The sequence below is a fragment of the Phoenix dactylifera genome, chromosome 4 (genome assembly GCF_051530095.1).
Source record: "Phoenix dactylifera cultivar Ajwa chromosome 4, Ajwa_hap1_PhDact_Kaust_v1.1, whole genome shotgun sequence".
Lineage (NCBI taxonomy): Eukaryota > Viridiplantae > Streptophyta > Magnoliopsida > Arecales > Arecaceae > Phoenix > Phoenix dactylifera.
In genome coordinates, this window is record NC_143193.1 from 51,391,133 (window position 1) to 51,415,634 (window position 24,502).

Consider the following 24,502-nt stretch of genomic DNA (forward strand, 5'->3'; position numbering starts at 1 on the left):
AAGAATATATTAGATTTTGAAAATTAGTATTATGAGTAGGATCTAGTAGGCTTTTGATCGGCTTTTTTTTGCGCTCACAAAACTCTATTTTTTACTCAAAACTAAAAAAATTAGAATTTAATATGCTACGGGCATTCCGTGGTAACCAGAACCAATACTATAAGGTGTTTTATATTGAATGCAATATAAAACACCTTTTTCAGTCCATGACTAAAGATGATAGAAAGCAAAGCACTGAGTATAAACAAAAGAATAAATTCTTTTCGATAGAGCTGTATCTTTTGCTTAAGCTAAAAGACTCTTTAGGACCTGTTTAGATAATTCGGCTGAAAATCTTATCGAATTTATGGATTAGGCCAGCATAACCAATAAGATTATAGAATTATAAAGTGGGCTAGGCCTCTATTTATAAATATCCAAGAATAGCTTTAGGCTAGAATTTTTTTTTCCTCTCTATAAGATTCGGGCCTGCCCACTTCAAAGCTATTTCTAGATATTTATAAATATATATCTAATCTAGTCTATAATCTTATAATTTTATTGGTTATACCAGCTCAGTCCATGAATCCAATAAAAATTTCAATCCAATCAAAAGAGTAGCTAGGAGACCCTGGTCTCATATTTGACTATATCTGTTGTTAACAAGCGAAAAAATGTACATTGATTTTTACCAAAAAAAAAATGTTCATTGATTGCATCAAAATAGGCTAGGGAGTCCAGAAGAATCATCTTCCCAAATCGTTATATACCAAGTATGTCAGACCTAGGGCTTGCCGTAGGTCCATATCTGAAGGGAGTCTTCATGCATCTTATGGCAGGTCTGACGGAAATTGCTATTGGTGATTTTCACTTCCCCAGTCATGTCCATGCGTGGGGTAGTTGACCTGCCAGTCCTAACATCCAGACTTCCGCTTTAAAATTAAAGATACCTTCTCTTCTATTTTTTTTTAACGTTTTTGAAGGACCGGTTCCTTCATCTTAACTGTTCACACAAATACTTATCATACAGGAAAGATGTCAGTCATTGAGATCTTTTTTTTTCTTCGAATATAAAGGGAAAAATGGAACCAATTTAGTGATGATATGAGGTACTTTTTTTTGAGGAAATGGTATAGAGAGACAATTTTCATTGAGCAGCAGCTGAGCGAAACATTTCCATTTGCTAAAACTATATCTTGAAGAAAATATTTGAGCAGTATAAGGTGAAGAGTAGCAAGCTCAGGGGATGGCTCGGAACAGAGTTACTACCAAAGTGCACTATATCAGCCCTTCAAATTATCTTTAAACCATAACCATGAGGACCAAACCAACAAAGAAATATAAAAAGATTACATATCTTAAAATGGATGAAAAAACAACATATTCAAGAGTACAGGATTGCAGCGAATGAAGTTTCCTTCATCAATTGATTAAATAAAATTTAACAAGCATCAATAAATTCTACCTATTTACAATTGCAGTGATTTCCAATAGGAGCTTAACAGCATCAACCAGCATCGTTCTCCTTCAGTTCCTGTACAAGGAGGTGAAACCACAGCACTTCTACAAGCAATGTGCATAGGTGGGTTTGACTCCTACTGTGATCATCAAATTTCTCAAAGAAAAAAGAAAAGTATGATAGAATAGGACGACTTCCTGTGGCTTCCATAATTAGTCAATGTTCTTTGCTCACTTCAGGGAACAATTGCAATACCAGCATCCTGTGGCAAAGAAAAGACATTAGATTATGCCATTTTCTGAAATATTAACGTGGCTAATCATGTGAATAGGAAGAGAGCCAAAGATTTTAGAACTAAGAGACTGATGCTAGCAATGAAAAAAAAGAAGTTCACGACATTACATTACTAGAATACACCAGCATGTAGCAACTTCTACATCAGACTTCTGGACTGCCCCTTACAGAGCACCAAACCAAATTGATAAGTACTAAAGATAACCTTTAGTTCAAAGATAAGGTGGATATGATCACACAATTCCTTTCTCTGGATTTTTGTTGACAAAAAAAAGTGCTCATGCTAATAAGTTTAATTAGAAAAGGAAAGGAAAATGCTAGTATTTAGCAGATGAATGATAGTTGACATATTTTAGTTGCATTCCTAATCAGTCTTGACTAAATATCAGATATTAACACCTTGGCTGGACTCATTCAAGTTCCACCAGAAGATATTGGTTATTATGCCAGTTTTGGTTCTATCACCTTACATGAAATGTATAGTAAAAACAGGACAAGATCTAAACATGGTACTGCCTATAAGTTGCTGGTACTTCTAGCAAACAATCACCAACTCGACCTTCTATTGAGCAACTAAGTTCACCCTTTTTGCTGAAGTTAATAATATGTTCGGTGTTCAATTACTAAACATAAGTTTAAAACTTACACAATATCTTATGCATAATGATGATAACCTACACCTTGGTACAATCTATGCTAGATCTCTTTATCGTATTAATGTGTTGATAGGTTTTTTATGTTATTGCATGGATCATTTCATGGTTTCAGAATGTCATCTAAGTAATAAAAATAAATACTGATGTGTTCCAGCACCAAAATTTGCATTTTGTCTCATCCTAGACATAGCATCTAACCAGATTTGAAAAGAAAAAGAATGAACCAAAGATGTTCTGGTAACATTATCATGATTTGGTCAATTCTCAAATATATCGTCATGTAAACACACATGGATGTTGAGGTTCTAACTCAAGACTGATCAAACATTCCTCAAAAAAAAATTCTACAACTTCCACTAGTCTTGTATAGAATATCAACATTAATCCAGTTTTTACCTATTATTAAGATATTACGATCATATTTTATACCCCCCCAAAAAAAATGCAAGGCAAAAAAGGAAACACCTTTCTTTGAGAACACTTGAGCTTCATCAAGGGAACACACAATTTGTTGGAAAAACTGATGTTTTCCATTCATGAGAAGTATGCAAGCAAAAACACCCAATCCCAAGTGGACAACAAAAATTATATCATTATTTTCGGGGCCACCATATGATACAACATGGTTCTCACACTAATATTTCAACTTAACTAAGCCTTTATCCCAAACAAGTAGGGATCGGCTACATGAATCCTTTTCCTCCATTCCACACAGTTTAGGGCTAGTTCTCACACTAGCTATTTGGTGTGAAAAAATTCGTTGTTAATGAGTGAGAACTTAATCAAATATGCTGTGTTGTTAAGTTTATTCATGCATTTGTAGGAGCTAAACTTGAAGAAATTTACTTTTAAGTCATAAAAATCTTGGATGGTTCCTCACCAGATAATGGTAGCAATGGCAAGACATACCCAGTCAAATACAACACTGAGAATCCCAAGAGCAAATAATTGATTAAATAGAGAACACCTTAGTGGTTAAAATTTAATAGAGAAAAAAAAATATATAAATATAGTTAAGATGATTAGGAAGTTCTTCGACGTTCCTCTCATTTTTTTAACAGGTTCCTATAGCACTAATGCCCTCATTATTCCTGCAATCTCAGTAATCTCCCAGCCAACGAGCTGAAAAAACCAATGATTTACTGAATGCCAAACTTCTAACAACACTCAACAAGCCCATTTGCAACAGAAATGGCTGGAGAGAGAGGTTTGAGTTGGGCGGGTTGGGAGGAGAGTGTTAAAGTAGAAAGATGAAGAAACATGATTAAGATCCAACAACAATCCAGAGTTATCTTTGGCAAAGAAAACATAAATGGACATTGGAATTGTCAAGGAACCTCACAGGACAACGGCATTTCTCAAATGTATGTCAGCATAGACTGGATTTTAAGAAGTTCACAAGCACTGTTAGTCATTTAGTTGTATCCACTGTTTAACATTTCCTAGAGCAAGCATTCTTGTGCTGAGAAAACTGATATTTGGGTGACTTGTAAGATTCAACTATAATTAAACAAAGATAAAAAAACAAATGCAAGAAATTAAACTGCTGATCTCAATGCCATTCTTCGATAAGCAAGAAATAACAGTGCATGATGTTTAGGTGGTGAAGCATGAAAACCATAACATATGGTATGATGCCTAGGAATCTTGAGATTAACTTATTCTACCCACAAACCATGCAAACAACGTGATAAGTTAAATAAGCAAGAGGTAGTTTGATTTATGATCACTTACGATACTTTGTCTGCAGCATAAAATAATCGAAGCTTTCTTGGTCCACCTCCCCCCCATGAACCTTTTATAAAATCAATAACTTCCTCAGATTGAGTGCCTGCTGCTGTCAAAACAAACTAGAGAACTGCTTTGCTCAATTGACAGTATGAGATATGATAATAAAAAAACAATTGAGCAAAAGTTGTGGATCTAGACACCTAATTGGGCTTATTTACAAAGGACAGAATAAAGAAAACTTCTAGAACTAATTAAATGCACAATAATAAAGTGCTCAAACCCTTTCATTAGAGAACGTACCAGGAGAGAATGGGGAGTTCAAACAAGAATATCAATTTAAGTGACTTCTTAAATGTAGAAACAACTTAAAGCGAATTAACTGGAAGATCAAGACTTGAGTCACCTCTTAACATAGGTTAAAAACCATCAGACCACACAAATTCATTCAAAAAAGATAAGCATCACATGATGAGTTGCCATATAAAATTTAAATTTCCATGCTGCCATTGAAGCATGAACTAATGAGAATGTCCATCAGTATTTTAGAAAAATGCACCCTCTATACTAATTTTCAAAATTGTTCATCTTAGCCATTTTAAAAACACTGATGCGCAATTAGCAACCCATGGGTTGGATAATTACAAATAGTCAAGAACAGACATGAGGAAAAAGAGCAATTACTTTAGTATCCAAAAGTGTCATTTGATGAGGCTTTGATCAAACATTGATAGATGAAAGCACCTAACAGTAATTTTGGCATCATTGGCTCTACTACACAGAAGGATTTTGAAAAATAATTCCAGTGAAATTGCTACTAAATAGATGAATCTGAGGTGCAGTTGACTTTAGATAAAATTGGGACCAGGGGCTGTGCTTTATGGACCTTTCATCCAAGTTCAATGAACTTTGGATAATCCTGCAATCATTACATGCAAGAAGAGCTGTGCTGTACCAGTACATGCTCAACTAAGTTGGCAGTTAAGAAAAAGTTATCACAAAGACAACAAAAAAGGAAGCATTGAATTGCCTTGACATGATTGAATCATGTCTTTATGAGCCAAAGACTGTAATGGAAAATAACTACGTGGTGACACAGCATGGCGCATAATAGTCGAGTAATGATAACTAGTGGTACATGGCAGTACTCAAAAAATCATACCAAGAACAAGGAATTGCACCAGACATGCATCAAATATAAACACGAGACAGATGCAAAAATAATGATCACGAGCTAATTTGTCAACTTTTATTGACTATAAATGACTCTTTTTTTAGATTGTTTAATCTTTGTGCCAAGCCACTAATGCTAGTCAATGAACAGGCCGGTTCCCCTGATGTCCAGAATGGTACAACTAGCAAATTGAACGGTGTTTCCAATGGTTTTACAACATCGCAAGTAACAACTACCTTGTAAGAACTACCTATCAAAGCTCCTAATGAGATAAAACCTGATTCAGGACTGGGTCAGGTCAGATTAGAGTTTACTGGCAAGTCTTGTCTATATTTAGGCAGAAAACATAATGCAAATTAGTATTCATTGGTGCATGAAAAAGAAAGCTACATGGTGAACATAGAAAGATGCATGAACAGGAAACACTTTGAAATATCTCTCACTGAACTCTAAGGCAAGAAAACAAAAAAGTTTAGGATATACCAGCGGATAAAGCATGGCCATAATACCATAGCTTACAAGTGTAGAGAAAAAGAGAATTGGAAGAACACATGGGCTTCCTGAAAAGTCAAAATGAAACTTTTAATGTCAAAATCCACAAATAGCATATAAACAAGAAAGCCAGCATGATGAAATAAAATTAACGAAGATTGATCATTACTATATAATCTGTGAAAGTAAACCAAGTATTACAAGTTTAATGATATGGAGAGACAGCATAAGTTTTATCAAAAAAAGAAGTATATAAATACTAGAAAAATCTTTTTTGCGCATCGGTTTGTAAGATATATAAAATGAATGTCATTCAAGTGCACAAACAAGTCTTTATTGTAAGATAAAGAAATTGGTTTTCTAGGGAACTCATAGTTACCGAATAACAACCAAGCATCTCATAATAAAAGCAGCAAGAACAAATATTTTTACAGTAGCATTATTAAGTATACACATTTGCATTTCTTTGTTTCCTAATGTTGATTAATATAAAAGGCATGATGTAGTATACAACAGATCATGCATGAAGTAACCAACTTATGTGAGAGAAATCATACCAAATCCCGCAAAAAATGACCAGTTGGATTCGAAGAACTCAAGCCTTTCATTTAAACTCTTTTCAGAAAAATTCCATTTGTACCTGAACATGTTTATTGCAAACGAATTTATGTCTTCTCACAATTTTTACAGACTTGCACAAGACCACATAAGACTGACGCATACTCAAAACAACAATACTTGTACATGAGTTTTCTGGAAACTGGATACGTACTCAAAACAGTAGTAGGCATACATCAAGGAAAGAAGCAGAAAATTGATTGCCTTGCCAATATAGGGTATAAACCCCATAGCAAAGATCTGTATCATAGAACATAAAGATTTTTGTTGTAAATATAATCGATATAACATCCACAATATGCAAAAGTTGGGATAAAACTTGGCCGTGTTAATGCCTAAAATTTTTCTTTCAAGATGAATAATATGTGGAAAAGCAGCATATAATCAGACAAAGAAATACATAAGGCATTAAATAGAAACTAGTGCACCACTGCACCTCTATGAAGAAGATGTTTAGCAGAAGGATCGAATAAACCTGTTCACCAATTCCAAGTAAGACCCTATTTGATCATTAAAACATGAAAGAGGCCTTTGAATATACTATGACAAACATCATGCATATTTTGATGAAATTTGCAGAAACTAATGGAATAGTAGAAGCTAGAAAGCTTTGCTAGCAATCTTACCGCTCAAATCCACCTGGCCTGCCCATGTGTCTGACACTCTGAGAGTCCGGTAAATCATTTCTGTTAGGTATTTGTGCATTGGAAGGTCCTTGTTTTCCCAGAACATCAAAAGCATTCTTAGCGATGTCATTGTACCTGGTATAGGACCAACAATAATGAAGCGCACATTTAAACAAAGGAGATGAAGGAATAGTGACCAGTCAACTCAATGCATGTATGGTGATGCAAGTTGATATTTTGGAGAAAAATAGCATATAATCTTGATAGTTGGGCACGCTCAAAGCATCATTGGAAACAAAGTTTCACAGTAATTAATTTCAAATCGATTGGACAATGAAGCAGTGGTCATGAAAATGTGCCAGCTTATTTCTTGGTGATTGTACTAGAAATCAGTGGTCATCCTCACCTTCATCAGGGTTGGGGAATTTACAAGTATTGGCAAGGGCTGTTCCACCCCCACCCCCCCTGGCTGGGAAAAAAACAAAATAAAGGCTGAATAATGGACAAATTAATAACAATAAATTTGTATAAAGTATTGACAATCATGAGCGATGCATAAGGAAACAGACTTAGTGAGAAATGATAATGCGACAACCAAAAGGCCTTATGTCATTCACTTCTAGTCTGATTGTAATATATTTATTCCATCACTCATTTCTGTGCAAGGTCATGCTACATCACAGCAAGCATGTTTTCCCATTATTACTTCAATTGTTATCTTCTTAAGTGTTCTCCTTCCTAAACCATGAGTCAAAGGCACAACACCTTTCTACCTCCAGGGGTACTGCTGGCCCATCCAAACCTTCTAGTTTCACTTCCAAAACTTTATCCCCTACTACCCCAGCTTGGTCACCATGTTTGTGTTCATCATGATGTAATTAGGTTTATAGATTACCTTAAATTATATCTGATTTTGATTTTTTTTTCCCCTTCATAGCTCTATCACACATTCTTTCCTATCCTCCTCCTAGTTTTATAGAGGAGTCTCTACCAGTAACTTGCCAGATGCATTCCAACCAAAAAAACACCTACTATGATAATAATTACCTGATCTGTACAAAAAAAAAGCAGTACTAAGGATATATGAAAACATAAAGAGGATAAAACCAGTGAGGTACCTACCAGAGGGTGCACAGTATGAAGCTGAAAACATAAAGAGGATAAAACCAGAAAATCTGCAAAATAATGGTAAGTAGATGACAAAGTCAATATATAAGATAACAACAAGCAAACTTTAAAGCCATTTATGTATTACATGTATATGAAAAGAGAGAAAGCATAAAGAAAAGAAAAACAACTAAGGATAGCATTGATATAGAGAGGTGATATGTTAAACTATCACCAAGAAATTTTTCAAAATCACGTACACTAAAAGCAATATGGTCATAGGCAAACTATCAACAATAAGAATGAATACTCTTGGGGAGGTTGAAGTTCAATGATGATTATACACCTGATCTGACAGTGCAAACTTCAGTTTGCTATTTATTTCTTATTCCAAAGTGAGAGTCTAGGATTCCATCTTTAAAAAATTAAAATTAAAAATAATAGTTTATATTCATTATGCATAGGGATATGTATAGTTTGTTGGAGATGTTCTACAGACTTAATGAGGGCAAGAATAGCTTCAAATTTAAAAGGTAAACTTTTCTAGTATAAGGTAATCCAAAATTTTCCACAAAAATAATTAATGGTATCTGCAATGGTGAATGATTATTTTAGATAACTAGAATATAAAAAATGGTGAACTTCCTCTAACCAACTTATGATGTTTTGACCAACTTTACAGCCTTGAGCAGGCCAAGAGGTGTGCATATTGTTTTCTTAAATGCTTTGCAATTCTTAGGACACCCACTTACTACAGCTACCTTCTGAGGGAATAGATAGATATAGTTGTTGAAGAGAATATAAGAAAGTGCATGGTGTGGCATGGGAGTCCCTTTGAGAAGCATAGGAAAACTAGGAGCATATCCTCAACTACATACATCATAATATTCCACTCAAGGACAGAGTGAGAAGAATTTGAAGACCCCAAACCATACTTTCCCTGGTAGTTGAATTTGTTACTGCACTTGCTATTAAAGCACCCTACCACCTTCACTCTTCCCCCTACTGGAAGTGTTTCAAATGGACTACACACTATAAAAATTAATTTATTGACTAGAAGTAATGATAAATACCGCAGAGCACTTACATAGAAAATCTGAACAAGGATGAAACGTAAGAAGGAATAAAGTGTTAAAGCTGCTTTATGGTCGCAAAGACTCTGTGAACTTAATTTTTCACATTGACCAGGTAATATCCACATCAGGGTTGGGATGACTGCAGACTTTAGTGTAAATAAACTGCACAGAAAAAAGAAGCTAACAGTAAATAAATCGCAAACACATAAAAATTAACAAAGTAGCTGTACAGGTATCGGCTCAACCCCCTGTATGACTATAACTCGTGAACCATTAACTACAAGAAACACGAGATCAGATTGCTGTCAAGTGCAAATAAAATAGCACATAGATATCACGAAAATTAATGCTTGGGACAAATGCCCATTGTTTCAGAACCAAAAAAGAAGTTTAATGAAAGAAAGAATTTGACCAGTGCTAAGAAAACCATCTTTGATAACCAATGTTTTCATTTCTGTTAGGTTTTCTTCAATAATCTAAAGAGATAACCACTTTTAAGATGCTTAAATAATTATGTAACTTGTGTGCCATAATAAAGTTGAAAGAAATAAAGAAATAGTCAAAGTTTTAGATAAAGATTACAGAAAATTATTTTGATAAGGAAAAAAAACTCTAAACACAAATGACAAAAGTACTAGCCCCAAGCAGGCTGGAGCAGTGGAGGCATAATATCAAACATTTAGGCCAATACAGCAACAGAGGTAATCTGTGAATGACCCAATAAGTAAATGAGCATATATAAAATAAAGCCTCAGACGACATAGATTGAATGGATCAGACTTTTAATATTAGAGCAAACGATGTATGATGATTTCTCTGACCAAAAATGCATGATGGGTATGTACACATATAAACACAACATGCCTGTGAATGCATAGCCACATCATGGCACTGAGGCTAGTTGAAAGATAGACATGAAAAGGTTGATAAACTTGGATAAATCAGAATGATCTATGCAGCTATCAAGTAGGGATGTTAAGTTTTATGTTTTGGTTATGAAAAATTTGCTGTTTGTAGTCAATCTAATTTCTATAGCTCTTCCTCTTCACCTCTCGCTTTCTTAATTTTCTATAGCTCTCCCTCATCTGTCACAGATTCATAACCAAAACAAGACAAACCCAACAACCAAAACAGATTTTTTATTTTATTTCATTCCAAATCTACCGAAATTCCCACTCACACTTCCACCTAAACTTTGAATTCAATCATTTTAGGATCATATATCAACTGATGTGGCACAGGGTGCATCCAGCATGTACCATGTCTAGTTGGACCATGTTAAGATTCGCAGTAGCTAGCGGATTTGTGGGCAAAAACTTCAATAAGTAAATTTTTATATTCGTAGTAGAATGATTCTAGCACATTTTCTTATTACTTAGTCCTGTTTTGAGTACGAATATCCATACTAGAGTTAGGGATCATGTTCCATTTATGTACGTCGAATATATTGTATGGGGCAGCCTATTTGACAAGTTAATAAATTTTTTGCTTGAGAATTTCTTCACCAAATGATGGATTCTTCAATCCAGTTTGCTTCCGTTTGTGTGTAAATCGTCAAAATGTAATCCCGATGATCAAATCGTCCCTTCCCCCTTTTTCCCGCCGCGTCATCAACTAAGTTAAGAATTAAGCGAATTTTCAAAGAAACTGGGAACAATATTCAAAACCCTAATCTTCACCTTCCCAAGAAAATGAATCCGTTCAAGAGGAAGCACTGGCCGGTTCTGATTGACAGCATCTTCGAACTGAACCAAGAAGATCGAAGAAACCGGAATTGAGTCAGTATAATTATTATAAAGGTAGAAATCGCAGGTATAGGAAGAATGATCCGAGAAAAACAACAGGAAATCAGGAACCTCAAGCAGAAGATGACGACACGATGGAGAGAGCACGCTTCTGTGAATCCGGCGAGCCAGAGGCGGCCCGCCTGCTTCGCCTGCGATGCGAGAGCGTCCATCGTACGGCGACCGGAAGATCGCCGGCGAGCGAGCGGGTTCAGGCTCTGGGCTTGGGCGAAGAGGAAGAGGAGAGGTCCAATCTTTAAACCGTCTTTTTCAATTGAAAGAACATGAAGAGGCACGGTGGCAGCCACCATGCCGGCCACCGCCCATGGCCGATCCTTCTATAGTCCAATGAAATAAAATAATAAATAAATAAATAAATAAATAATAATAATGAATGAGTAGCAAATAAGTTGATCTAAATAAATAAATAAATAAAAATATTAGTAATTATTTAACCAATTTTATCACCTAGCTAGAAAATTTGTTAGGGAGATAAATGATCATTAGAAGGATGAAAAATTAATTTACACTAATAACTATAATATTTTATATATTTATTATTATATTATACTATAAATATTATATTATATGTTATGTTAAATAATTTAATATTATATTAAATTATTATTCTATAATACATAATGTTATAGTACTATATTATAATAATATTATATTACATTACATTAATATTATATTATATCATATATTTATGTATTAATACGTATTACATTTTATTATGCTCTGTTGTATAATACTAGTAATGTCCTTTATGGTCATTTTGTCACACAAAAGTACTTTCTCAGTTTGTTTACCAAATACATGTTAAAGTATCATAGCACTTTAGAAATGTAACAGTTTTTTATAAACGCTCTGCTTCAGACAGCTCTACTTCCAAAAGCTCTACTACTAATAACTCCTCCAAACAGGGCCAAAGTAATGAAGGAAGCAGTTCAAGTCGACCGAACCAAATGAACCGGCTTTGGTCGGACCGGGTCAGACGCGGTGGACTGGAGCAAATGATTGATAAAATGAAAAGAAAAAAAAATAGAGAGATAGGTGACATTGTAACAATAATACTTTGCTAATCTTTCATTTAGAGAAGTTTAGCAAAGTATTTAACAAATTATGAGCTTTCTTAATACATCCATTCCCTACAATGACCGAGTTTAATAGTGTGTGTCCTCACAAAATTGCAAATTATTTTAACACCTTAATAAGAAGTAGATTTAGCCATATAGGTACCTTTGAAAGTTTACGTAACGCTACAAAGCCTATAATGACCAATAGCATCCACAGCAATGTCAGAATTCTGCTTTTCTGATCTGCACAATTGCTAAGTTTAGAGATTTCAAGTTCTATATTTTTGCATGATTTATTATCAAATACAAGTTCTATCCTCATCAAGACAAAAAAAAAAAAAATCAAAAGGTGATATTCTACGGTCAAAACAATCTGCTTGTAAGCTTAATGGTGATGTAACAAAGATACAATTATATATATATATATATATATATATATATATATATATATATTCGCACAAGTATAAATGCTTCAAACTGACAAAATGTCATTGGTGGCACTGGCAAGATCCTCCTTGAGTTAGACACCGGCTGAGCCGACCCAATATCATGTCCTCTCCCTACATACATCCCATCTATCTTCACCACCCTTCTTGTGCTTAGCTCCTTGGATCTCTCTCTCTCTCTCTCTCTCTCTCTCTCTCTCTCTGCGCCTTATCTCGTCACCTTATGCATGGTACGATGTTATATAAAATAAACACATCAAAGACAAACATACTACAGGCCATGCGTCAGGGTTCGGTATCTCCGGTGCTTTATCAGGAGGCAGTTCGAGCGAGTTGTACTGCCTACCAAATTTGGTTGGCCAGAAATGCTCGTACATTCGGCGATCGACGTATGTCGCCGAGACTTGTGGTGGAGAGTGCTCGCGTTCAAATGGCAGAGCTGTGTCACACCATCCCTGTTGGAGGGATCTTGATAGCTCGGGACATCTGGGGTTCCCATTCTGCTTTGGCCATCACGTACGGTGTTTTTCACCTAGGAGCCCCACCCCCGAGTTTCCTTAAGGTCAACTTTGATGGATTAGTCCTAAACGGTAGCACGAGGGGAGGTGCGAGTTTTGTTATTCGGGACCAGTCTGCTAGAGTTGTGGCTGCTGAGGGTAGTCAGTTATTTGACATTTCGGTTCCAAGTGCGGAGCTGAAAGCTGCTTGGGCGGGCCTTCGTCATGCTCGGTGCGTGTTACAGGCTAGGTCCATCATCCTGGAGGGTGATTCAGCCACCATTATGAGTTGGATCCAAAGAGTCCAAGGGGTTACGGTTGTGACCATCCATTGCTCCGAGACATTTGGGCTATGGTTAGGGTTGGAGTGACCTTTTAGGCCAAGCATATTTACCGTGAAGCCAATGGTGCTGCGGATTGGATGGCTGCATATGTAACTTGTCACTCCGAAGGTATCTTATGGACTGGAGATGGAGAGGTGTTTTTGGCACTCCGAGATATCTTTTTTTTCACTTTATTGAGTATATTCGTACCTACCAGGTATGATCCATCCGTTCTAGCAAAAAAAAAAAAAACCGACGACGACGACAAACATACTACATGGTTCAGGAATGGGAATTTGAAGGGAAGCATCGTCCGGTTTGGGTTTGGGTACATGTCCACCCTGACTCATTTAGATAATGGCAATGCAGATCCTTTAGCCATTCTTTCTTTACAACGGCGGGGTCACAGATTCAAGGTACGCTGAATCTACCATTGAATCATCCACTAGTCGCTTTGAGATCCGTTCAACTAGGCCTGATGAGCCAAGGAGAGCCGACATATTCACCTTCTAACCAGGCTTTGGCTGTTTTCTAAAAAAAGAAAAAAAAAAGTTGACAGAAAAGATTTAGAATTTTACTAAATGTATCAGTGCCTATGATAAAAAACGATAGGGGCAAGTGGCTAGAGCAACAAATAGAGTGATTACAATCATAGCTGCAAGAACTTGGTAAATATTCTCTGAGTTGAATGCCAAGAATGTTCATGACAGAGATTTGCTCTCTAACCAGGAATTAGTTTTAGGCATTCTTCAGCTGAAATTTTCACATCAGGACCTATAGCTCAAATTAATTGACAACAGTACCGTATATCAAAACCTGTTGATAGACCTTACAATTCCTCCAAGAACAAATAGAGCTCAAGTGCTTCAGCGACAGGTTCATGAATTGCTAGGGATTGATGAAGTAAAGAAATACTCAATATCAACATGCTACTTCTGTTATGTCACCATTTGCAGCTCCAAAATATGTATAAAACATACCCAAGATGTGCAAATATTCTTGAACTAAGTCACACAGAATTGTGTCCATGATTTGATTGGTGATCTCAAAATGCAAATGGCGTCACATCTCATCTGGTACGATGGGATCTTTTACCATGAAAACAGAAATTATAGCAGAAACATACATACAACTGCTTCACAAGCATTAACCTTAATGTAGAATTAGCAGCAAAAATGAACAAACAAGAAAGTTCCAGCAAGCTCCAGATGACGACCATAGAGCAACTGAAGTTTCACAATTAATCCAAAATTCAGATCATTCCTATTTAGTCAAACATGACATCTCGCATCCAAATTAATCACAGCCCTCAAACCTTTCCACAAAGTGTCAGGGCAAAGCATCTCATTCATGTTTGTCATGCATACAATCTCTCTAATATCAAGAGCACCACAGGGTTCCAAAACCAAATAGTTGCATGAGGTAACATAGAACCTCATTTGTCTAACTGAAATTCCTGCTACAGAGCTGCCCTCTCAATCATGGATTGTATATCATAAACTGCAAAATGGGAGCCAGAGCCAGCAGAAGACAACACTTTTGAGGCAATTGAGGTGAATCAGCATCCCGGCAAAGATTGGGTGGAAGCTAAAGCAGAGAGGCTTGCTTCTGATTCGTAATGCTGCACGTATGACTGCATACTGGATGAACCAACAAGATAACAAGGTGATGCATTGCTGGAGCTAGGAATATAAGATATGTACTGTGAGTGGAAAGGCGAAGACAAAGGAAAGCCCAGCAAATGCGCAGAGAGAACATGTGAGGAGTAAGATCTGCGAGATGATGCATTTCGAAGATCTGCAGAGGTATTGCCTATTGGTGAGTTAATACAGGATTTATGCAGGTTAACAACACAAGTACAGGAAAGTGAATGAGTGAGGGAAGCTGATGGTGTCCATGGTGGCGAGGGAACTATTGGTGTAGGTGGAGATGCTGCTAAAGATCCAGCAGAAGAAGAGGGGGATGCAGAGATCGGAGAAAGTAATGGAGTAGACTCAGAGGCTGGAGGATGGGCTGTGCTTGACTTTGCATCTTGCTTGCATACAGGGCAAAAAGTTCTCCATGCAGTGAGCCAGAAATCAACACAAACAGCATGAAACTCTGCAAAATAATATGATGCAGGATCAAATAATGCAACACGAATCAAAAAAGTTTTAGATGATCAAATGAGCAAAAAAATGAAAAATGAAAAGAAATAAAAAGAATATATGACATGCATATTTTTAGTTGAGAAGGGTATCTTAGTAAATCTTGAAAAATTAATTGTCCTCTAGTAACCAAGGTTCTATACGAGTATATTGTCCATGAATTTAAGTACAAGTGCACTAGGCTACTGCTCGAACTTCCACTGATCTGAAAACCCACAAGGTCTACAAGCAACAAGGATTTCCCTATTGTGATATCACTGAAAAAAAATTTCCAGTATTGTGGGCCACATCCATCGTCACCGCCAACTTTTATGAATCCAAAATCACAACCTTCATCCAAGTTGACCTTAGATCTCCCTGTCTTCTTTCTAAAACAATTTAATATAAATATAATCCCCTCTCCCCATGAGAAGCTCATCAGATCACCATCACAGATGCTTGTAATATATCAATTAGTTTTCACCAGTTCATCCATGAGGAGCAACTTATACTTCATCTACTGTATTCTGTTCTCACCATGTCCTGCATTATACTGTGCATCTACCTTAGCATTATCATCCCAACTATGCCATCTTCTGTGCCCGGTGCTTAACATTTTGAAACAAAACGACATTGTGTATGCTACTGACATCTTAATAAATTATTCCAGCTAAGTCCCAGATAGAGAGAGCAGACCTTAGCGCAATGGTAAGGTTGCTCCAATTTTGATTTCGGTGTCACGGTTCGAAACACAGAAACAGCCTTTTTGCACTAAGGTAAGGCTGTGTAAATCTGAACCTCTCCGGATTCTGCAGTAGTGGGAGCCACATGCACCAGGGCACCCTTTTTTTAACAGTCATATAATGCCTAGAAAGCACCCCTTGACTTCATCCACTCTAACTATATCATATATGTCCCCGTCAATCAGCCATTCTTCTGTATAACTTATATAAATATCATAATAATAATCACATTGGTTTAGGAACTGTTTCATTGGATGCCTCATTTTCAGTCTCCCTGAAACTATAGCATATATTTCCTTTTAGCTCTACCAATCTTTAGGTACTCTTCAGAAGGCATAATCCATAATTCCAATTTAGGATTAACCTTATTTGCATCTCACTTATAAACATTAAATCATTTTCAAACAGCACAAACCATTGTGCATCGTCCTGAATATCAATAACGTGTGACAAGCACAAAAGTTTCGGCTGAGGAAGACTTTTGTCTATGCACATCTTGGCTGGATTTTCAGAGTCCACTAAAACTAGTTCTAACACTTGCAGCCACTACTCTATATACATTCTCGGCAACAAAATGTGCCCTACCCCCTCCATCCCAGAGCCGCCAACCAAATAACTCCAACTCGTGATGCTCTACCATCTACTTTTCCAAGTCAGTAAGGACCACTTCTAAAATTTTCATTTCTTCTAACTCTTCTCATTTACCACCTTAGAGAATGACCTCCATTATTTTGCAATCTTAGCATCAAATTCGAACTGAGTGTGCAAGTTGTCAAAGAGCACATATTCTACGAGCACAGTTATCTTTTGAAATACCAAGGATCTCAGACTTAAAACTCACAAATTTAGCTTTGAATTCATGATGTCCACCAAAATAAATATTAAAACCAGAGGTGTTCAGGTTACTAGGTAGAAATTTGCATTGATTGGTTTAACAAGGGTATAGAACTAGTAAGTAATAAAGAATTCAGAAGGAAACTTAACAATATACTAATTGTTGAATATTATATGCTAAAGATAGGGTGTATTATTTCCCTTTTTTATAACAAAAATAAGCTTTATTCAACTCTTCAAAGTAACCTGAGCAAAGCACGTTCTCCATCTACTAGAAAGTAAGAAACAGTGAAGGCGATTGTGACTATGCTGTGGTGAAGTGGCTTACTGTGATGACAAGGCAGCACACGAAGCTTCTCCCCAACATTGTAGTCCTCTAGGCAAATAGCACATGTTTGTGAAGTGCAACCGTCTTCCAACACTGACATGAATAGCTGACTTGGCATTGCTTTCACTAGTCGCCTGCTCATCCCATGGAAACCCCTGATTTGAGAAGCTCTAGGTCGTTCACGTCTAACATGTTGTCTACGCACAAAGAAACATGTAACCAGCAGAGCCGACATGGCAAGTAAAGATATGAAGGAGATGGCCATAATAGACCATGTTGAATTCTCAAAGCTTGGTATGATCCACAACTCCATGTCTGTAAGACCTGCATATTTCCTAAGTACATCGCCAGATGCTTTAGAGATAAACACAGCTGGTATATTGATGCCATCTGGAGTTCCTACCACTGCAATATGTTCATAGTAAGATACTGAGCATAGGATATTAAATATGAAAGGACACAGATCAACTGCTAACTATAACTAGAGAGGTCTAATAGATCACCTTCGCAAAGGGAAACTTAAGCCTTAGAAAACTGCATAATTAACTATGAATACATTGTCATGTTCATGTCTCCTGTCAAAGCCCAAAATTCAGCATAGATATGGATTGACTTGAGAGACATTGCTTTCTGATTTTTCTTTAATGCAGCAGTAAAACATTACAGGAGCCTATTTGGATTAGAATAGTGGCATCAGCCAGCACATCAAATGGAAATCCCATATATCTATGAAAATAAGATGTCAAACCCCTATAGATAGTAGAAGCTTGCTGTTAATTTTATTATAGCCTCCATTCATGACTATCCTGCACCAAATCCAAATTGGATTTCCTTTTGTCTAAGCAAGAATTAGCTTCTTACTTGCTCAAAAACGTAAGCTTCACAAATGGGCATATACTACCTGCTCGCTATGGATTGATCTCCTCCCTGTTAGTAAGTTCCATGTCATATTTCTGTCCCCCAAGTTATTTTGTCAACACAGTACAAATTATTTCTACTAAAAGTTCTCAAACTCTAATCCATTTGCCCTTCCAAAAATACCCAATATTTATTGCTTGTGCATATGCTATGTCCCTAAACTTACAAGTAATCTACATCTAACCTCAAGAAATAACTCCACAATCACATAACAAACTTTCTTTATCAAAAGCATCCCATGTCCATCCAAAATAAATTGACAATGATTATTGGTTTTGCTAATCTTCCTAGTATTTAATCCCAAGCCCTTTTGTTTGACTCCACTCCACTAGCTCCAAACTTGACCTAGGACAAAAGAAAGAATGGGTGGAGAACGGAAACAAACAGCTAAACTTTCTCGACTAGCAAAAGAAGAAAATAACTCATCCTTATTTTTTGCAGGAATAGCTTACAAGAAGAAATATTTTAAATCATAAAAAAGAAAGGGAGATCTAATCAGCCTTTCTTCACATGTATAAATATGAATAAAAGCCAACTCCCTCCCAACAATAAAGTAAAATATTTATGTCGGAGTGGCGTGTGGATCCTGAGAACATAAAATGTCTAACAACCATATCACCACCCATGTTTGCAATATCATAGGCCAAAAAAAAGTAATAACTTATACAAGAACAAGAATTAAACTACATAACTTACTGATAATACAACTATACATTATTAATAACGCAATGACCGCATGTTCTGGAATTTGATATCTGTGCCTAGAATTATTTATACAGATGATCCAGATGCACTATAGCTTCCTAAGTTTTTGAAGTGTCACTTCCCCACTCTGGCATCTGAATCCGATCTAGCACCCACTCTGAGATCATGCTAATGAGTTCTATTTCATTATAGTAGTACTGAAGTAGATTAAAACCTTAATGATAAGCCTTATCCCATATATGTGTGGTCAGCTTTATGTACCAAGGTATGATCCATCAAAGTTTGAGAATGCTTTACAAACAACTCTCGACCCGACACAACCCTCTGAATTACTAAGTAATGCCTCCAAGGATACCTATATATATTTATGCAACAACGACTAGCAATAGCATACATATAAAAAATGGTTTACCAAACACAGAACAACATAAACAGAGTTTGACAAGCTGGTTATCAAATCTAACATCTACAATTGTGAAGAGGAACCAATATCTACTTTAGACGAAATAGCAATTCAGTTATATTTTATATCATGTAATGATGTAGCTATCCATATCTGAAGGTGCACATGATACATGCACCAAAAAGTTCTTCTATGCTGCTAGATTTTTCAAGTTGGTCATGTCAAAAAGGACTTCAGTGTAAATAACAGCAAGAAAAAAAAAAGAGAATTTCAATTTTAGGCTAGATAACATCAAATCAAATATTTATAAATGTCAAAACATTACTTGCAACCAATAGACCATGATCTTGATCATTGTAGACAATAGCAGCTTTAAATCCAGCATCTTGTGCGTTTCTAACTTTTTCATCAAATTGACATTCTCCTCTTATGATTAGAGCAAATGAGGATCTTGAATCACTGACCACTTTATTGGTCAATGGAGTACATCCATCAAGAGGTTCGGCTGTGTATATGACCCCATTTTCGCCGGATCCTCTTACAGCCGGAGCTGGAGAACACAAAATGAATCAATTGTCAGAACTTTATTATTTAGTCTGGCAATGAATCGGAATTGCATGATTACTATTGATTGCATTTCTTGTTGGAATAAGGAAAACAACTGCATAAAAAACACTAAAAACATTCAGTTAACATTGAGACCAAAGATGTAAGGTAATATATTGTTGAAGGAATACAGAAGGGGGAATGAAGGTTCTAATAACATACAAAGCAAAATATGCATCTGGCCTTGTAACCCAAAATAAGGAAAAAATCAAGGAAGAAATTGGTTTCAACAGCAAGGGCAATACCACTTATCACCTAGTCTAGATTGTAAAAAAATGCTCCATTAAAATGAAATTTCTATGCCTATCGAATCTACCAATCTTTCATACTAATGCACAGGTTAGCATAAATAAATCACTCAATAGAGTTGCTGGAAGGGCCCAAGAAATAAAAATTTGGGTCTAATGAAAAGCAACAAAAATCTAACATTGGAAGGAGAGGGAGAGAGGTGAGGGTCTGACCTCTTCATCTAAGCATATCTCTTTTTTTTCACTTTTGGAGTGGAAATATGGTTGCTTAAGTTTGTACCAGATACCAGTCTAGTTTTACTTTTTCTTATTAACCTCTCTCAGCTCCTGAATCCGAATCTCTTCATATGTAAAAACAGAGTAATTAAGCAACCATACAACATGTTTGTTGCTAAAATTTGAGTTCCTTCCCTGATATCTGCTGTTAATCAGTTAATACACCTCAAAACGCATGATCGTAGCCGCAAGGACACTCATTACCTCCAAAGTCATAAGGCATCATTACATAACATATTTAATTTGTTTCATGCCAGATAAGTTCTTGTCATGTTTAGTGACAGCTTGCTATTTTGCGGTATTTGCTTTTTACAGAAATTAGGAGTTATTAAACAAGCTACTTTACATTACTCTCTCTGTCTCTCTCTTCCATTTAAACAGTTACTCAAACATTCCCATTATGTGCACGAAAATTAAAAAGAGAGGAAAACACAACATCATGATATGAATCAATGAAACTACATATGTTTTATAAAGAAGCCTTCAGCCCTTCGCCTTCACTTAATCAATTTTGTTTATAGTGCCCAAGATGGCACAAACCTAAGATTTGAACAAGGAAGCCAATTTTGATCAGCCCACATCTTTGCCCTACCTTCCCACAAACCTGTCTCAATAGAGAAGGAAAAAAAAAGGATAGGTGTGAAAATAAATAAATAAATAAATAAAAGACTAAGCCCAGTTAACAAAGAAAAATTCTGATGTTCTTCGTTATAGAAATTAAGGAACGCATGATGCCATTGCCCCATATATAAGAAAATTGAAAACCAAACAAGAAAACACCACCTTTTGATTCAAACAAGGTGCTCGGTGGAGAGTCTCAACAATTCCTTAAATATTGAGCAAACTAATAATAACATCAAAAATGCAACATTTAAACATCGATCCCCCTATAAAAGTCGTGCACCACCAATTCCAGCAACAAAAATAGAGATAAATTCTCAGAAAAATAGGGGAAAAATAGGGGGAAAAAAACTCTTACCGAAATTAGCCTCAATGTCATCAAAAGATCTCGACAGATTCCTGCCAATCAAGACCACATTCCCATCCGCCAATTCCACCAGAATATAGAGAAGGACGCAGACAAAAGCCGCACACAAACCTCCATCAATACGACTCAAAAACACCATTTTCGAAACAAGAAATCCACCCAAAATTTCGATTCGAATCCGTAGTTAAAAAAAGAAGCCAGTAGTCTTTCGCCTCTTACTCCACTCACAAAATCCAACCTCAGTTCTTCAAATCATACAGGGTCCCCCACCCGATTCCTGGACATTTTTAGCACTTCTATAAATAAATCAATTACCGTGAGAAATCCAACAAGCAAACACGAAAGTCTTTGAAAAAAAAGAAAACGAGAAAAAAAGATCTCTCCACTTTCATTCGCATTCTCTGAATCTTCGTACCTTCGACCTCCGAGTCGAGAAGAGAGAGGAGAAAACTCACAGAAATGGAGACATCGGCAGCCATCAGGAGGAAGGGAGCGGCAAATGAGAAGAAGGGTTTCGGAGTACGTTAGGAAGCGTCGGAGCGCCGAATAAAATATCTCGTGAAAGGAAACGTTGTATAAATCTCCTCATAAAAATTTCCATGCAGAAACAAGATCTGCCGTTCTTTCAGATAGAAATCGCCACGTGGACACGACGGATGGTTATACTAGATCGCATAAAAATCTATTTACGTCAATGTAGGATGTTATTGTACCCGCGCGGCGTATATTATCTTCCATAAAATATATGAGCCTATGAGGTCACGGTGGATAGGCATTCTAAACCGCCTCCATGATTGGTGCAAGGGACCATCAATTGGGCGGTGGGATTTGATTGTCGGGATTTAATGGGTATAATCTTAGCGTAAAAGCCGCTATCAAAAGGCTCATCCGAACACGTGAATTTCACGTGCTGCCTACGACTCTTGAATCTTGAATCTTGATGTGCCGTGGATAGAAGATGAGTTGATGTGAGAAGAAGGGGACTTTTTGGCTAAAATAGTGAGGCAATGGGTGGAAGAGAAGAAATTATTAGATGAACAGTGGACCAATCCAATAGCCACTTCTTGTATTAACCAACACTTAAATTTAAACTACTCAAGATTAACTCAAAGATGAAAATTTATTCCACTATCCATCCTATTTTGATCATGAATAGTTTAATTAAGAGAGTAATATCGCACGTGACTATTAGATTGGTTTATTGAACTTGGTCCATCTAATAATTTTTAATAAAATATAAAAAGTAAAAAAATTTGATTTCATCGATTGAACCTTTTATTGATTGATTGGATAGGATGATGGTTGACCTAATATGGAATGATACAGCCATCTAGTCTAGGGCCCATTTGATTGATGCGATGGCATCTTTGACCTATTGGCATGCCTTCCTTGTAGAACGTCTTACCATTTGAACTCCTGATTTCATAAAATCCGGTATTATCTCGATGAACAGACACTCAATAGTCCCCAAAGCACATACTGATACGAGCAGCTTCATTTCTTTAGGATGTGTCCTTGTATGTGAACTATAGCATGGAGAATGGACTTCAAAGGTAGAAAACATGGATCTTGAGCTCGATGGATATCCTATGAGTCTGATGAAATATAATATATCATAAGTGACAAGGTTAATCAAATCACTATATAGTTTCAGTTTCTTCAACAATAGTTTAATTATCCTACTAATAGGCTCTTGATTGTCAACTAGTCAACCACCAAATCACTATATAGTTTCAGTTTCTTAGGAGATATAATCGAGTTCCTTGATGATAACAAAGCTGATAATGGACTCCAAGTTTTTGCACTTATCCCCATGTCAAGCATTGGCCTCTCCTAGCCAAAAGCTTGAATCAAGATATACAATACATGACATTGAATATATATTGCTCAGCCCGACTCAGTTAGGATCCGACAGTTAATTGCGGCACCAATTTTTCAAAACAAATTTTAAGGATGTTTTTAGTAAATTTAAACCAATCCCAGCAGGATTTAGTTTAAAGACTAGGTGAAACTTACGAAGAACCACTTGCCTTCTGCAAGAGGCTAAGACAAGAAATGTTGAGTATAAACTAGTTCCAACCAAGATAAAACTTTTTTACAATTACCACAGAGTATAAATTAGAGCTGATCGTGAGCCAGGCCACTATATTCATTTCTAGTGGAGATTCGGGTCTAGTTTCTTTAAAATATAACCATCTATGATCAGCTCTACCTGCGAGCTATTTGACAAGAGTTGTTCAAAACTTCAAATATAACCCAGAATGGCTAGCCGAAAGGTATAATTTAAGTTCCTCGATCCTATATAAGTATCCAAGATTTACCTAACGAATAACCAACGGGGGACTAAATACATGTCCGCATGGGTCCTCACATATTCTTCTCGTTTAAGTCCTAATGTCCTCGTCGAGCTAAGGATTTAAATCTATTTAAATTTAATCATAAACACCACCATCGGTCTGTGGTTAGCTTTAATGAATCTGTGTTGTAGTATCCTTTAGTCCGCATAGGTTATAAGATGGGTCCGGTCTGATACCATTTGTAACAACCCAGGACCTCATCTAAAATGACTAGCTGAAAGGTATTAATTTAGTTCCTCGATCCTGTATAAGTATCCAAGATTTATCCAGCAAATAACCAATATGGGATTAAATACATGTCCGCATGGGTCCTTACTTAGAATGAAGCTTATTTTGTATTTCAAATCCGACAAGGAGTTACAGACAATTATTATTCTAAGTTTGCACGAGCCTCGACACACCACATGGGACTAGTAAGAATTTAATATAGAGCCCATGGCTTAGAACCGCCGTGCAAAGTTTCTACTAACTCATTTAGCAGAGTTGTTGACAGTAGAATTTTCGGAAGTAAAACTTTTTGAAATAGAACTTTTATAAAAAGCTATTTGCTGTTTGGTAACAACATTTCTAAAATGCTGTGAAACTTTAATATATATTTGATAAAGAAACTAAGAAAATATTTTTAGTATGAC

The 24,502-nt window shown here is 36.3% G+C and overlaps 2 protein-coding genes across 5 annotated transcripts; both read right to left on the bottom strand.

Moving 5' to 3' along the window:
* Positions 1–1,377: 1,377 nt before the first annotated feature.
* LOC103701305 (protein EI24 homolog) lies at positions 1,378–11,325 on the bottom strand. Of its 3 annotated transcripts, XM_008783318.5 has the most exons (11): positions 11,066–11,325; positions 10,889–10,954; positions 9,221–9,371; positions 8,149–8,201; positions 7,027–7,161; positions 6,837–6,900; positions 6,555–6,640; positions 6,340–6,422; positions 5,774–5,850; positions 4,123–4,238; positions 1,378–1,700 (listed from the first exon to the last, which is right to left on the bottom strand). In XM_008783318.5, the coding sequence occupies exons 1-11, from the start codon at positions 11,302–11,304 to the stop codon at positions 1,655–1,657; spliced, it is 1,116 nt and encodes a 371-aa protein (XP_008781540.4). In that variant the 5' UTR covers positions 11,305–11,325; the 3' UTR covers positions 1,378–1,654. The 3 variants fall into 3 exon arrangements, with proteins under 3 accessions (XP_008781540.4, XP_089786400.1, XP_088576596.2); XM_088720470.2 differs by lacking the exon at positions 1,378–1,700 and having other exon boundaries at positions 4,119–4,238; positions 11,066–11,312; XM_089930274.1 differs by lacking the exons at positions 6,555–6,640; positions 6,837–6,900 and having other exon boundaries at positions 11,066–11,308.
* Positions 11,326–14,461: 3,136 nt separating this feature from the next.
* Positions 14,462–22,114, bottom strand: LOC103701304 (receptor homology region, transmembrane domain- and RING domain-containing protein 1-like). 2 transcript variants are annotated; one of them, XM_008783315.6, is made up of 5 exons: positions 21,969–22,114; positions 21,505–21,790; positions 19,721–19,945; positions 17,370–17,774; positions 14,462–15,438 (listed from the first exon to the last, which is right to left on the bottom strand). In XM_008783315.6, the coding sequence occupies exons 2-5, from the start codon at positions 21,650–21,652 to the stop codon at positions 14,897–14,899; spliced, it is 1,320 nt and encodes a 439-aa protein (XP_008781537.4). In that variant the 5' UTR covers positions 21,653–21,790; positions 21,969–22,114; the 3' UTR covers positions 14,462–14,896. The 2 variants fall into 2 exon arrangements, with proteins under 2 accessions (XP_008781537.4, XP_008781538.4); XM_008783316.6 differs by having other exon boundaries at positions 21,929–22,073.
* Positions 22,115–24,502: the final 2,388 nt, after the last annotated feature.

Bases quoted from the DNA above. Each gene is read 5' to 3' on its own strand.
- LOC103701305 (XM_008783318.5), bottom strand. From the start codon at position 11,304: ATGGTGGCTGCCACCGTGCCTCTTCATGTTCTTTCAATTGAAAAAGAC. The intron at 6,423-6,554 runs GTACGTATCCAG...AAACATGTTCAG, and splicing joins TATGCCTACTACTGTTTTGA to GTACAAATGGAATTTTTCTG. The intron at 4,239-5,773 runs GTATATCCTAAA...GCAGTTCTCTAG, and splicing joins TGGCCATGCTTTATCCGCTG to TTTGTTTTGACAGCAGCAGG.
- LOC103701304 (XM_008783315.6), bottom strand. From the start codon at position 21,652: ATGGTGTTTTTGAGTCGTATTGATGGAGGTTTGTGTGCGGCTTTTGTC. The intron at 17,775-19,720 runs GTAATGTTTTGA...AACATATTGCAG, and splicing joins TCATGGTCTATTGGTTGCAA to TGGTAGGAACTCCAGATGGC. The intron at 15,439-17,369 runs GTAAGCCACTTC...ATTATTTTGCAG, and splicing joins TGTGCTGCCTTGTCATCACA to AGTTTCATGCTGTTTGTGTT.